This window comes from Kryptolebias marmoratus, linkage group LG22 (assembly GCF_001649575.2).
Source record: "Kryptolebias marmoratus isolate JLee-2015 linkage group LG22, ASM164957v2, whole genome shotgun sequence".
NCBI classification, from domain to species: Eukaryota; Metazoa; Chordata; class Actinopteri; order Cyprinodontiformes; family Rivulidae; genus Kryptolebias; species Kryptolebias marmoratus.
The window spans coordinates 29,589,894-29,604,203 of record NC_051451.1 but is presented as its reverse complement, the minus strand read 5'-3'; the positions used below and the strand labels follow the sequence as shown (position 1 = coordinate 29,604,203).

Sequence of the window (14,310 nt, the reverse complement as noted above, 5' to 3'; positions counted from 1 at the left end):
TCTGTCTGTCTTAAATCTGCTGGTTTATACCTGCTGTGAGACAACAGAGGCTCATTAGGGTCCTTGTTTGTCTGACATTGCCTCCATTGTTAGGAGAGTGAGAACAATCTGCAATCCAGCTTACATCCCATCTCAGCTTTAAAAGCTCAACTCCACACTCTCTATTTCTGAACTGAGAAAGCTCCTCGGATGAGAAGCGAAACGTCTTCAGCTACAGAATAGAAGTCCAGTTGTTTTTGTTTTTTAACTTTTTTGAATTTACCATGGTCTAGATGACTGAGAATCCACACCAGCAGATTCCATCAACAATCAGCCTTTGATGTTTTAAATATGTGGACTGAAAAGGTTTGGCTTGATCTGAATTCTTTATGAATGTGCGCTCGGACACACGGGCTGCATGGAGGAGCAGTGGTTAAAGATGCCACAGCGAGAAGGTTACAGGTTCAAACCCAACAGGTGCCTTTTGTTTTCAGTTTGCAGGTCTGGTGTCAGATCATAGACATGCATGTTGGGCTCATTGGTAACTTTAAATTGTCTCTTGGTGTGAGAGAGTGAATGGTTGCCTGTCTCTTTTGTCTCCATGTGTCCTCTTGAGAGACTAGAGACATGTCTAGGTGTCCCCCACCTATTTTTTATGTATGTTGGTGAAATTTGAAGTTCATTGTAGGTCAAAAAGTGAAAAAATGACTCATATGTTGTAAAAAGTTAAATTTTGTGACATTTATGAAGTAAAGTTCTGTTTCATGTGCTTCATGTCGAAGGTGGGAGTGTTACAGAGTAGCATGGTGTTAACATCATGGCGTATTGTCAGCAGCAACCACAACATCATGAAGAAAGTGGTATTTATGGAACATCTGCCAAGAACCGAAGGACTACATCCCCGGCATGCAGCTTTAACCAGACAGGCTATGGAAACGACTATTACACAGACAGTGTTAGCATAGCATAACAAAAGTTATTTTGGGGTTACTATAAATTCTGTTATCAATACCAACACCTCAGCACCAGTGATCCAGCCATATGATGACCATCAACCTACATGCAGAGGTGTTTGCAGCTCAGACTCTGAACACCCAACAGTCGCTCAGATATGAGACGTCATGGATGGAAGCTGCTCCAGTTCCTGCTGGGGATATATACTGTCTGACGTGCTCCAGGAAAGTCTAAAAGATGCATTCATTATGTAAAAGTGGGGTATTATGAGTGCAGATATGAATATATAGACTGAGGTAAAGTAATTAGCATGTGCAGGGATCAGCTGTTGGTCCTGAATTCCTCTGTGGTCAGCCGACCCTGATTGTCTCGTCTATAACAGTCTCTGTACTTCACCAACACTCACGTACCCACAGCGAACTCAGTCACCCCACTCCTGTCGCGCTCTCAAACACATCCTGTCGAGTCTGAAAACAGAAGCGTACATATATATATATACTCTTGGGCTGTGATTAGGGTGTGTACTCAGCAAACATAAAAAGATTTCAGATCCGATGCTGTGGTTAAAAATCTGGAGAGCAAGAAGTTTAGTGTCCTACAACCAGCAGAGGCAGAGTTACAAAGTCTGTGGGTTTACAGCAAATCCATACGTTCTCCAAGACATGAACAATGTTTTACTATCATGGCTAATTGCAGAAATAAATAAAATAAAAAATTCCTGAAAATCTACACCAGCAAATGGCTAATTACCTTAAAACTTGTTGATAAAATAAATGAAATTTCTGTCTGTTTTTGTGAAATTTATTCCTGGTCTCAGCAGCATTTAAAGTTACATTAAACTTATAGTTTATAAAATAAATTAAGTCAAAGGTTTGAATCCATCACAGCTTTTATTATGTTCAGTTTTATGCTAAGAGTCTGAGAAATAAGATCAGCAAAACTGAAAAAATCTGCTAATCTCATTTCATTCATTTTTGATTTAAAAGTAAATCTAAAAATAATGCTAGAAGCTCCTTTAAAACAAGGAGCAAAAAATTATTTTATGCTGTATTTTATATTCTTTTATCTTTTATTCCAGTTCTTTATCAGAGCTTGCATTTAATTTGTAACTTTATGAAATGTTTTCAGTTTCAAATCTTTTTGTGTTTGGATGCTTTAGTTGCGCTCTGTCACAATGTTTCTTCTTGTTTCTGTGAGTTGCCCTGCTGCCTTCCTTGGATTCAGAGTAAAAGGCTGAGGCGAGCCCTTCACAGCCAGAGGAAAACCACAGAAAGTAAACTCTTATTCTCCCTGTCTCATACACAAACACTCAACCAAAACCAACAAAAACAAACCAAGAGTCATGCACTCTGAAACAACACAAGACAGTTAAAAATATTTGCTCTTGCTGCGGCAGTCCACCCTTTCTGAACCCATATACCTCCCAAACTGTGGTCAAACTTGAGGTAAAACCAGTCTGTGGGTGGTGCAAATGTCCAATTAAAGGAATAACTAACCAGTAATAACTTTTCTAAAATGGACCTTCAACATAATGCTGGATGTTCTGGTTAGGACCAAACGTTTGGTTTGCATGAATAGTTTGAGAAACAAAGGGAGGAATCTACTCTAAATCAGGCTGGTAGTTATAATGTCATGGCTGATTTTATACAGCCTCTATAGTCCAAGCTGTCCTTTTGATCAGTTTAAAAGCTTTGGCATTAAATATGTAGCATCAGATTCCTTCTTATATAAATAATCTAGTTTGGATCCATTTAGGATCGACCTTCAGACCAGTAGCTCACAGAACCGTGACTGTTGGAGACTAACTGTCGACTTTTTGTTTGTTTGATTGTTTTTCCTTGATGCACTGGTTTAATAAAGAGAAAGTTTTGTGCAAACTGCTGTAACAGCATTTCAACCTAGCCTCATACAGGAGAGGATAATCCTTCATTTCCCATGCTGCTGTAAAAGAATGTCTTATCACAGTCGTGGGGAATTATTCACAGCCATTTTCCTCCTGAGTTGAAGTGTGTACCTGGCAGCAGCGTGCAGAAACCAAATCCACTTCATCTGAAGACAGCATCAGGAATTTAACCCTCTGGACTTCTGGAGGCTAAACTTGTTGCTTCCCTTTTGTTAAAGAAAAACCCACATTAGAAATAACTTGAATCTGACAACAATATTATAAAGACAAAAATATGATAAAAACCAACTAATTAAAATCAGTTTTGGTTCAACAGAATTATTTAAAAAAACAAACTGATGAAACTGGCCTCGACTAACAGGACGGTACCTGAGCTTTAGGATTTGAGTCAATCAGGTGATTTCTGTCCCTCTGAGACACCTGTCCTCAGGTGTCCTCAAGTGTCCACCGGTGTCCACTGGTGTCCACTGGTGTCCACAGATGTCCACTGGTGTCCACAGATGTCCACTGGTGTCCACTGGTGTCCACAGATGTCCACTGGTGTCCACAGATGTCCACAGATGTCCACTGGTGTCCACCGGTGTCCACAGGTGTCCACAGACGTCCACTGGTGTCCACAGATGTCCACTGGTGTCCACAGATGTCCACCGGTGTCCACAGGTGTCCACAGACGTCCACTGGTGTCCACAGACGTCCACTGGTGTCCACCGGTGTCCACTGGTGTCCACAGGTGTCCACAGACGTCCACTGGTGTCCACAGATGTCCACTGGTGTCCACAGACATCCACCGGTGTCCACAGATGTCTACTGGTGTCCACCAGTGTCCACAGACGTCCACTGGTGTCCACAGATGTCCACTGGTGTCCACAGATGTCCACTGGTGTCCACCGGTGTCCACAGATGTCCACTGGTGTCCACAGATGTCCACTGGTGTCCACAGACGTCCACTGGTGTCCACAGACGTCCACCGGTGTCCACTGGTGTCCACAGGTGTCCCAGTCCACTCCTCCTGAGCTGCTCCAGCTGTCTTAGGTCTGAATCCTTCTCCAGATGTTTCAGCTCTGAGGATTCTGAGGGATTTTTCCTGCCAGAGAAAGAAATGAAGCTTTGACTTTAGTTATTGGTAGTAATTGTAGCTCATTAAACATAGGAAGCTTTTATACTTATAAAATTAAATCAACAGACACTAACCTGCAGGGAAAGTCTGATCCAACAGAAGGTTAAGACTTTATGAATGTGGAACAGAGGCTGTTAGAACCAAAAAGTTTAATAACCTTCACTGCCTGCTTTTTTCTGTTTGACCAGCTTCCACCCGGTTGACAGCCATGTACGAACCAAGTCTGAAAAGTTATAAATTATTACCACTTGACCCTTGGGTCTGGGCTGTCCATGCCAAGACAATACCAGGACAAGTACTAGGACAGGACTTCCCAGAGCAGCAGAGCAAAACACAAATAGCAACTTCTAGAAGCCGTCAACAGCCACTCCCGAGTAGAGAGGAAACCAAAGGAGGAGGAAAAACAGCAGGACTGAAGAAGAGGTGGAAATGGGTGGTGGGCAGGAAGCTGAACTTATCCTGCCCTAATCACAAGTCAGAGAGGGTTTCCTCTCATTGTGGGAGCTCCAGGCCCCATCAGCCACTAAGACCCTGCAAGAAAACAGCTACATGCATATCCTCTGAAGGAAAATCCCCACAGACACAACATATATGAATATAAGCTCAAACATTACATGGAGTCTTGTTCAAACACTGAGTCTGAGCTACGCACATCCTTCCTGGCAGAGCCTCGGCTCATTGTGCAGCCTTACAGCTCGGCTCTGATAAACACTTCATTATGAAATCCTCACCACACAGTCAATATTTGCCAAGGCCGTTATCGTTATCAGGCTCCCTTATCTGCAGTTACCACATGACTCCCGACCCTTTACTTCCCTTACGCTTTTGTTCCTGACAAGAACTGAGCCAGAAGAACATTGTTCTTTGAAAAACTCCTGGAAATCCAGGCTCAACCATGAGCAAAAGATCCACAGAGAAGTGTAGGCAGGACCGTGAGATGTTCCAGATGTAAGCAAACATGAAGATCTGATCAGGATCTGAACCTGCTCAGGTGACTGATAACAGATGTTTACAGCTGCAGAGTTAATCAGTAATGAGCCGACGGACTGATACATTCATCCCTGGCCTCAGAGCACAGTGATGTCTGTCACAGAAAAACCATCTGCTGGATCACACATGGTTCAGATAAACCCACACGAGGCTCAGAACCTTAAACCTGCTGGTTCACTCAGAGACTACTTCCTGTGGACTTCCACAGAATCTGACGCCCATCCATTTATGTGCTGTTCAGGGTCGCAGGGGACCGGTGCCAGTCTCCTGCAGTCCACCGGTGAGAGACGGTCCCCCCTGGACAGGTCCCCAGTCTGCAACAGGACAGCATAGTCCACGCTTAGAGCCAGTTAACCCAACATGTATGCTGTTGGACCGTAAGAGAGCGTAGGGAGAAAACTATGTCAGAGGGAGAACATGTCTCCTCACAGAAAGAACCCTACAGAGAACAGAGCCAGAACCTTCGTGCAGCGAGGAAAAGGTTCCTACCTCTTCACCACTGTGCAGCTCCATGTTTATTATTAGTTACTCAGAGACTGAGCATCTACCTGTCCACTGAGGAGCACAGCCCTTTCTAGCATTAAAGGGACAGCTAGTATATTTTTTGTCCAGTTGTGGCATCTCAGGCAGACCATACAGAGAAGATGGCTAGCTTGTAGGCTAGACTAAAGAATCATCTAAAGGCTCAGCTAAAGGCTAGACTAAAGGCTTGGATAAAGGCTCAGCTAAAGGCTAGGCTAAAGGCTAGGCTAAAGGATTATCTAAAGACTCGGGTAAAAGCTCGGCCAAAGGCTAGGCTAAAGGTTTGGCCAAAGGCTAGGCTAAAGGCTTAGCCAAAGGCTAGGCTAAAGGCTAGGCCAAAGGTTCAGCCAAAGACTAGGCTAAAGGCTAAGCTAAAGACTAGGCTAAAGGCTCAGCTAAAGGCTCAGCCAAAGGCTAGGCTAAAGGCTAGGCTGGCTACAACCGTTGTTTGATTAAAAAAAACAGAAAGGTATCATGCTAAAGTTTAGAGATGATTTTGAGAAAAAGCTATTTTATAAGCAGTCATTTGGCTAGCTATTAGCCTAGCCTGGACAAAGGCGTTCGCCTGTTTCTCCAGACTCCGGGCTTAATGACGGACCTCATGGCTGGTAAGGAACTAACCTGGTAACTATCAGAACATCACTGGTTCAGGTCCAAATGGACTCCAGATGTAAAGAGGTTCAGCTTCAATCAACTAAGAATAACAGAAACTATTTATGGTTTAAACAAACTTTGAGACATTTTCTGAAGGAACTCAGTGGTAATGATGTTAAAGGTAATTATTTGTGTTTTGGGTATTTCAGTACCATCAGGATTTTATCCTTAGCCCTATTTTATGACTTTTTCTGAACAATCGCAACTTTTGCATCTTCATAATCTTAAAAACAAAATCAGACTTTTTCAAAAAGTTTCATTTATTATAAGACCTAAAATAATGCACAGTACAAAGTTAAGAGTTTCACACTCCAGCTGGAGTGAAGTGACTTCCCAAAGAAAAATCACAAGTCTGGTTTTTACATTCAAAAAGCTTTACTTCTGAAAAAGTAGTCAAAAGTACATAGTACTCATCGCCCCGGTACCTACTATATACAAATTAAACGTGCTCATCCTCGTCAACAAAACCTTAATAAAAAATAAACAAAATCCCCACAATAACAGAAAGAGGCTAAAACCAGAAAAGATGCGGGGACTTAGAGAAATGTTTCAATTGTCTCGTAGTGGAAAGATCCTTGAAATCCAAAACTACATTCAGTTCAACTTGGATATAAAAATATTCTGTAGGAAAAATACTTTTTTGGTTCATTTTAAGGCATTTATAAGCGACAGTGAAGCCCACAGGCAGAAACAACACCGGGCCGAGGGTTGCTACATTCGTTGGAATTACAGCGAGTCCTCGTGCAAAAACAGGACGAAAATACTTTTTGGTTCATTTATTGACTCAGGTTCTTTGTGACTGAAGTCTGATCCAGATCAACAACAAGAAGCAACGTTTGGACGGTTCTAGAACCTTTTTACACATTCTACACAAACTGCTAAACAGGGATGATTCTTAAAAAAATAAACTCAAAAGACCTTTTACAGAAATCACACAGATTTTTAATAAACGTAAACAAAATTAACTAAATAAATATCACATGTCTATCACATGTCTTAAATAAGATTCCTTTACTTAGAATAAAAATAAACCAAATGAAGTTACCAAACAAATCTATGAAAATCTCATTCATATATATATATATATATATATATATATATATATATATATATATATGAAACTGAAAAGAACATAGACTCACTTTTCTGTAGATTATTAAGGCGAGAATTATAATTTAAACATAAGAACATAAATCTATAAATCTTGAACTTCATCACATGTGATAAATACAGTTTGGACACAAAATGGAGCTGAAAGTTTGTTTTTCCACAATAAATAAGTTAAATAGTCCAAAGCCAGGGAGGCAGAGCGACGTGGATCACTCAAAAACTAAACCAGCTCATCTCTATTGAATTCCTCCAGCCGTTAGCATTAGCATTAGCATTAGCAGTGACTGCCCAAACCCAACTCCAGAACCAATCAGGACGCTGGAGGGTAACCATAGCAACCACTGAGTGGCTGGGAGCTGCAGCTTTAACAACCAAAGAAGAAGAAATACATTGGTTAAAAATAAAACTTTAAAGGGATATTCACACTTTTTTGAACTGAGGTTCTGTATAAATATTAAGAATTCATAGTTAGCTGTTGTAGATAACTCTTTGAACAACCTTACTTCAGAGGATTAGAGTTTAACTCTGACAGGACTGATGAGCTAATGGCTTGTCTGAACACAGGTAAGATCAAAGAGGATCTGAACGAACAATACACTGAGGAAAATATTTCATCAACCTTTACAATGACATTACTCAACATCACAAAAGTTATGAAAAAGTTTCTGTACAAATATTTATGAATTAGAGCCATTTTAAAACAGCAATCCTCTTTAATTCTAGCTGTGTTCTGACTAGCCATTAGCCCATGAGTCCTGTCAGAATAAAACTCTGTTTCTCCAAACTGAAGTCAATCAAGGAGCTATCCACAACAGGTAAGATATTTCTTTTACAGAACCCCACTTTAAAATGGCTGAAATATCCCTTTAAGTGTAACCATATTGTTCGCAGGAAACAGGAACCCATCTGATCCAGGACAAGTCCGGTCCAGGACAGGTCCAGTCCAGGACAAGTCCGGTCCAGGACAGGTCCGGTCCAGGACAGGTCCAGTCCAGGACAAGTCCGGTCCAGGACAAGTCCGGTCCAGGAACCATCGGGCAAGCACTGATTGTACCTGATACAAAAACAAAGACCAGCAATAGAACCGAACTGACCCCAGGTCCAAGTCCAGGATCGATCCCAGGTCCAAGTCCAGGACTGAACCCAGGTCCAACTCCAGGACTGATCCCAGGTCCAAGAACCCAGGTCCAACTCCAGGACTGACCCCAGGTCCATGTCCAGGAATGATCCCAGATCCAACTCTAGGACTGATCCCAGGTCCATGTCCAGGACTGATCCCAGGTCCATGTCCAGGACTGACCCCAGGTCCATGTTCAGGAATGATCCCAGATCCAAGTTTAGGACTGACCCCAGGTCCAAGTCCAGGAATGACCCCAGGTCCATGTCTAGGACTAATCCCAGGACCAAGCCCAGGACTGATCCCAGGACGGGGTAAAGGAGACCCCATAGAGCTTAACGGATTCTTTTGGGGGTTGAAAGCAGGTCTGTTGACCCCCTAACATGCAGGTCTTAGCAGGTTTTGTTTAAAGGCACATTAAAAGGGTGGATGGTGTTGATCTGAGCCTGAAGCTCAGGAGGTGGACCTGTTGGCTCAGTCATCAGAAATGGACAGTCTGCTGAAGATAGGCAAACGTCTCCCAGGATCCAGAGTCGGGGACTCAGAGCCACTGAGGCTCCCGGAGGAACTGCTGGACCCAAAGCTGTCCCGGTCTGAGAAAGAGTCCGGGGGACTCGGAGGAGGCTCGGACACCGGGGACCTGCTGAGTGCGCGCAGCGTCTCCAGGTGTCTGGTGTTGTGGGTCTGAGGGGACGGGGGACAAGTCCCATAGAAGACAGTCGAGGGGTCGGTGCAGCTGCTGCACAGAGCCAGGGGGGCGGGGAAGGAGAAGGTACTGCTTGGGGATAGAACCACCGACCCCGGGGACAGAAGCTCAGACCCCGGGGACAGAAGTTCATTGTAGAAGCTGGGGGGTGGTGAGGTCCGGGACATGGGACTGTCCAGTCCGTGGTAGGTGGAGAAGCCAGAAAAGCTGAAGCTGTGATGGAGCTTTGGTCTCTGGGTGTAGGGGGTCTGCTGGACCTCCCGGACCGCCTGCAGGTTGGCGTTACTGAGGGGGGCAGGACGCCGCTCCTCTGCATTGTGGATGAAGTGACACCGGGGCCCGTAGGGGCAGAACCCGATGGTGTGGAAGGTCCGGCATGGTTCGGTTTTGTATTTGGGGTGTCGGGTCAGGCTCCGCAGCTCGTGGTACCCGTGGGCGAACTGACACTTCTCTCCATATTTACACGACCCGTTCTCCTCAAACGGCCGGCACAGCTCGGTCTTGTAGCGGGTGGAGTTGATCTGGGAGCCCGGTTTCTGCTGCAGGACTCCTCGGTCCCCGGTCTCACTGTAAGCCCGGTCCCGGAACCTGTTCTCCTTGTTCATGTTGCCGCCCGGAGCTTTATTCTCCATGGTACCACCACAGGAGCCCAAAGAGAACCGGGTCAGCGCCTCCAGGTTGCTGGTCGAGTTCCTGCGGAAAATCCCCGGAGTGAAGGACCCGGGACCCGGAGCAGAGACCGGAGACCCAACGGCCTTCTGGTCCAGGAGGCTGCTGATGTGCAGAGTGTTCATGTTTACGGTTTTATCCTGGTGGAGAGAATTAAATCAAATAAAAAATCAGCTTCAACTTTACCTGAAACCTGCTGCAAAAAGACACAAAACACGTGACCTACCCTACAACAAAGCCAGAAAACATTTATCTCACAAAACAACATGTTTATATTCAGAAACAAGAAATCTACCATCATTTTATGTCAAATATCAAGTTTACCTTATAAAACATTCATCTTAAAGTATATTAATCTAATAGAGCAACATTTATTTACTAAAACAACATACTTATTTACAAAAACGACATATTTATTTAGTAAAACAACATTTAACTAATAAAGCAGGTTTCTCCTGCAGGAAACTCACCTTAATGAAGAGCTCCATGTCTCAGACAGCCGCCAACACATGATCCGATCCCGGACTCCGAGCTGGATCCCTGAGCGACCAGGATCAGAGTTTTATTTAGATTTAAAGAAGTGCACTTCTACGATGGAAGCAGCAGAAAAACTACGAGGGGTTGTTTCATTCAGTCGGATGGTGTTTCCTCCCCCCAGAGAAGCTCTGAACCGGAGGGTTGTCCGCCTTTAAAGGCTTCCTGAGGCCGGGAGGAGCGAACAGAGGGGCCGGGCGGAGCGAGCAGAGAGTCCGGGAGGAGCGAACAGAGGGGCCGGGAGGAGCGAACAGAGGGGCCGGGCGGAGCGAGCAGAGAGTCCGGGAGGAGCGAGCAGAGGGGCCGGGAGGAGCGAGCAGAGGGGCCGGGAGGAGCGAGCAGAGGGGCCGGGAGGAGCGAGCAGAGGGGCCGGGCGGAGCGTGCAGGGGGGCCGGGAGGAGCGAGCAGGACTCCGGTCTCCGGTTGGTCCGTCCGTCCTTCATCTGAAAGCTTTTTCTCTTTAATCACTTTAGCGAGTGCCTGGAAGGTTTTTTTGGTTTTCAATGTTTTCTTGTGGAATTCAGGCGGAACCTTCCTATAAACCAGATTTTAACAGATTTTTAAATCAGTAGTCGGGCAAAGATCTCCATAAACCTGCTGTTTCAACTCCATGCATACATCAGAACCTTGGTTCTTTAATCAGAGGCTGAAAACTTCAGAAATGCAAGTCTATAGAACCACAACACCGCCCCCTTGTGGACAAACTGTGAACTGCAGCCGAACAACCGGCGCCCCCTGCTGGTTGGAGCTGAAAGAACAACTAATGTTTTTTTTTTTTATCAAACTGTAAAAATTATTAAACTCATTTGGATCTTTAAGTTTCTTTGTTGCTGAATAGAAGCTCCAGATGTTCCAGCATGTTCAGGTCATTTAAACAAATCAAGATCCCCGCTTTCCTCCAAACATAACCCCAGGAAAACGATCAGCTTTACCTCAAAAAGGTTAAAAACCGACAAAACCAACAACAAAACCATTTTACTGCCTCACCTCTGTAAACTCTGAGCATGAGGCGATTGCTCCAAGAGTGAACGTCCTTCTAAATAAAAGCATTGGAAAGACTGTAGAGGAGAGATGTTATTTTTTCAGATGTTTTAATCAAAAGGACTTGAAACAAAAGTGCAACATGCCACTGAAACCACTGGTTTGTGCAAAACTTGTAATTTTACTAGATTTTAGTCTGAAAATGTCTACAGAACTAAAACTGTGAAAAAATGTTTCAGACTTTTTTTGCCAATCAATTTCTAAACGATAAAAATCTAATATAAAAAAACAACAAGCGTCGGGATTTTAGGAACAACAGTTTGAACAGGCAGAGACATGACCGGGGCTCTGACAACAAACACCTGCTTTTATTGATTTAAGAAACATTTTCATTACATTTTAATAACAGAACCAGAAACTTAAAAATGGCCCAATGGAAGAAACCTGCAGCAGAGGTCAAAGGGCACGCAACCCCTTCTGCTCACACTGAGAGCAGAACGGATGTCTTTTCAGGAAAAACAGTAAATCAGAACAATAAAAACGGGTGAGTCTGTTTGGAAACAATGAAACGTCGAGTTCTATCGTTTCCTGTCATAAAACAAACAGACGTTTGAACACTTTTCCACGTTAAACTTTGCTGAAATCATTAGTAGCTGAGAGGAAACTGGACAAAAATAGTTCTGGGAGAATCTTCTTCTGGACTCTGTGTCAGTGTGGCCGTGGTGTGGGTATTACATCTGTACATTTTAATATAAACATTAAAAAATATGTTTAAAAATCCTCAGAGTATAGGCAGGGCCTTTGTCACAAACAAATAACTTTTGTAAATCGATGAGAAAAAGGCTAAAAATACAAACTTTCTGCAGCAACAATAAAGTAAATAATTCTTTCAGTACTTTTCAGAGGGAATTAAAATGAATGAAATGTTAATTTGTGCCATCCTGCACCGGTCCCCCTCACCTGAGAGTCATGCCCAACACAGATCACACCACTTTATTTTCCAGGTTTAACCCAAACTCCAGCCTTTTTAATCAAAACACAACTTTAGTCCAAAACTCGGCGGGCGACATGCATTCCTTCAAGTTATCCTGATTTCTTGTCCTTTAAATTAAAACTAGTTCTGCTCTTTAACTCCCCAAGTTCAGTTTTTCCAGCACATCCAGAACCAGCCGGGCTCTGTGGTTCTGCAGCGTCAGTCGGGCGTGCTCCATGGTGCAGGAGAACTGGGGCAGGGCCGGGAGGCGGTCCAAGGCCTGCTGGGACCTCAGGGCCTTGGTCTGGGCCTTGGTCTGGGCCTGGGTCCGGACGAAGCAGACTTGCTCAGGCTCCATGGTTCCTGATTCCTGTTTCAGGTCCATCTTCAGGTGGCTGAGGTGTCGGTGGAGCAGCTTCACCCACTGCAGTGGCTCGGCCCAAAGGTTCAAATCCCCCTTCTCAAACAGGAAGTCCTCTTCATCCTGGTCACAGCAAGAGAGAGTCACCTTTACTGGACTTTACAGAAACATACTGCTGTAGAGTCCAGGTAATCCAGGACACAACAAATCAAAAGTAAACATTTAAAGTAAAACAACTGGACTTCTGTTCTGTAGTTGAAGATGTTTCTCTTCCCATCACGGGAGCTTTTTAGTTCAAACCCAGAGAGTGTGGAGTTCCAAGCTTTAAACAGCATGAGATGCTCCATTTATGCAGCTAAATTCACACACGGATCAATCTCACTCCCCTCCCTCCTGAGGGTCATTAGGGTCTCTGTTTTCCTGGCTCACAGAGAAGTTTGGGTCACATGAATGAAGGTGTTGATTAGAATGAAACTGACTGTGGATCAGGTTTGTTCCTTTTCTTCTTCGTGGGGACGTGTTCAGCCCGATGCTGTAGAGTTCTGACAGAGAGTTTGTGTTCCAGTGGTGCTGAGAGTCCAACAGAAGGTTCTGATCTGTGTGGGTTGGTTTCCTGTAGACCTCAGTGTTGAGGCCGTCCTCTCTCTCTATGTGAAACAAGGCAGCTTGTTGTCGTTAGCATCTTCTACTTCCTTAGCTTGGATTTTGACCCAGGTATCGTCCGCATACCTGAACCAATGGATTTATCTGAACTTTACAACATTTTAAACTTTATGGGAAACTACAGGATTTAACAGGGCTTTACTGGACTGGACAGGACCTTTATGAACCTTATTGACTGGACATGACAGGGCTGTCCTTTCAACAGTTCTTAGAGAACCAGGACCATCTGCTGTTTGGTGTTGGACCAGTCAACGTTAAATTATTGCAACAAATCAAAAGAAAACAAGACTTTTGTCTCTGTGATGTTTTTGATTAAAGGACGTTAAACCATCAGGCCTATAGAGAAATAAATCTGTGATATATAAAAAATAATTCTGCACCATAAGAAGGCCTGAGTGTCAGAAAAGAATAAAAACGAGTCATTTCCTCTGACGGAGGCTGCAGACACGTGGCTCTGTTCTTTCAGGCGATAAAACAACTTACGCTCACCAGGCTGGAAGCTGCAGCCGGCTCTTCATGCTCGTTAGCGTCCTCGTCTCCCAGCAGCCACTGCGTCAGAGCGAGTGCACCCGCTGCTTGTTGCCCCCACAGCTCAAACAGGCGACATAGCAGCTCCACGCCGAAGTCCAGCGCTGCCGGAGGACACACGGACACGTCTGAGGACAAAAGACAACAACAACAAAAACACTGAAGGAAGGATTTAAAAACGTTGGAGCTAATGAACATGAAATCAACATGTGGTGTGAGTTTTTCTTCAGAGGCTCCGCCTACACTCAGCTGACGGACAGCGAGTCACCGACGCCTCGCTGTCAAGAGTGGCGAGTTTGTGGGTCTGATTTAAGACAGAGACTCATCGACAAAAAATACTGATTTTCTGTGTTTTTAATTTAAAGATTGTGTCTCTGTGGATCATCTAAGAATAAAAAAAACATTAGATACGCATCATAACAGGTGCACCTGTGCTGTCAGGTGTTACCTGTCAGGTGTACCTGTGCTGTCAGGTGTTACCTGTCAGGTGTACCTGTGCTGTCAGGTGTTACCTGTCAGGTGTACCTGTGCTGTCAGGTGTTACCTGTC

The 14,310-nt window shown here is 44.2% G+C and overlaps 2 protein-coding genes across 3 annotated transcripts in view; both read right to left on the bottom strand.

The window, feature by feature from the left end:
• Positions 1-6,475: 6,475 nt before the first annotated feature.
• LOC108250598 (mRNA decay activator protein ZFP36L2) lies at positions 6,476-10,523 on the bottom strand. Its single transcript, XM_017440553.3, has 2 exons — positions 10,192-10,523; positions 6,476-9,861 (listed from the first exon to the last, which is right to left on the bottom strand). The coding sequence occupies exons 1-2, from the start codon at positions 10,207-10,209 to the stop codon at positions 8,821-8,823; spliced, it is 1,059 nt and encodes a 352-aa protein (XP_017296042.1). The 5' UTR covers positions 10,210-10,523; the 3' UTR covers positions 6,476-8,820.
• Positions 10,524-11,583: 1,060 nt separating this feature from the next.
• The window catches only part of thada (THADA armadillo repeat containing), a 52,128-nt gene continuing 49,401 nt past the window's right edge, over positions 11,584-14,310 (bottom strand). Inside the window, exons 37-38 of one of the 2 annotated variants that reach the window (XM_025002640.2) lie at positions 13,717-13,889; positions 11,584-12,693 (exon numbers count right to left, since the gene is read on the bottom strand). In XM_025002640.2, the coding sequence (XP_024858408.1) occupies positions 12,364-12,693; positions 13,717-13,889 (503 nt within the window). In that variant the 3' untranslated portion in view covers positions 11,584-12,363. The remainder of the gene's footprint in view (positions 12,694-13,716; positions 13,890-14,310) is intronic. The other variant, XM_017440556.3, reaches the window with a different exon arrangement.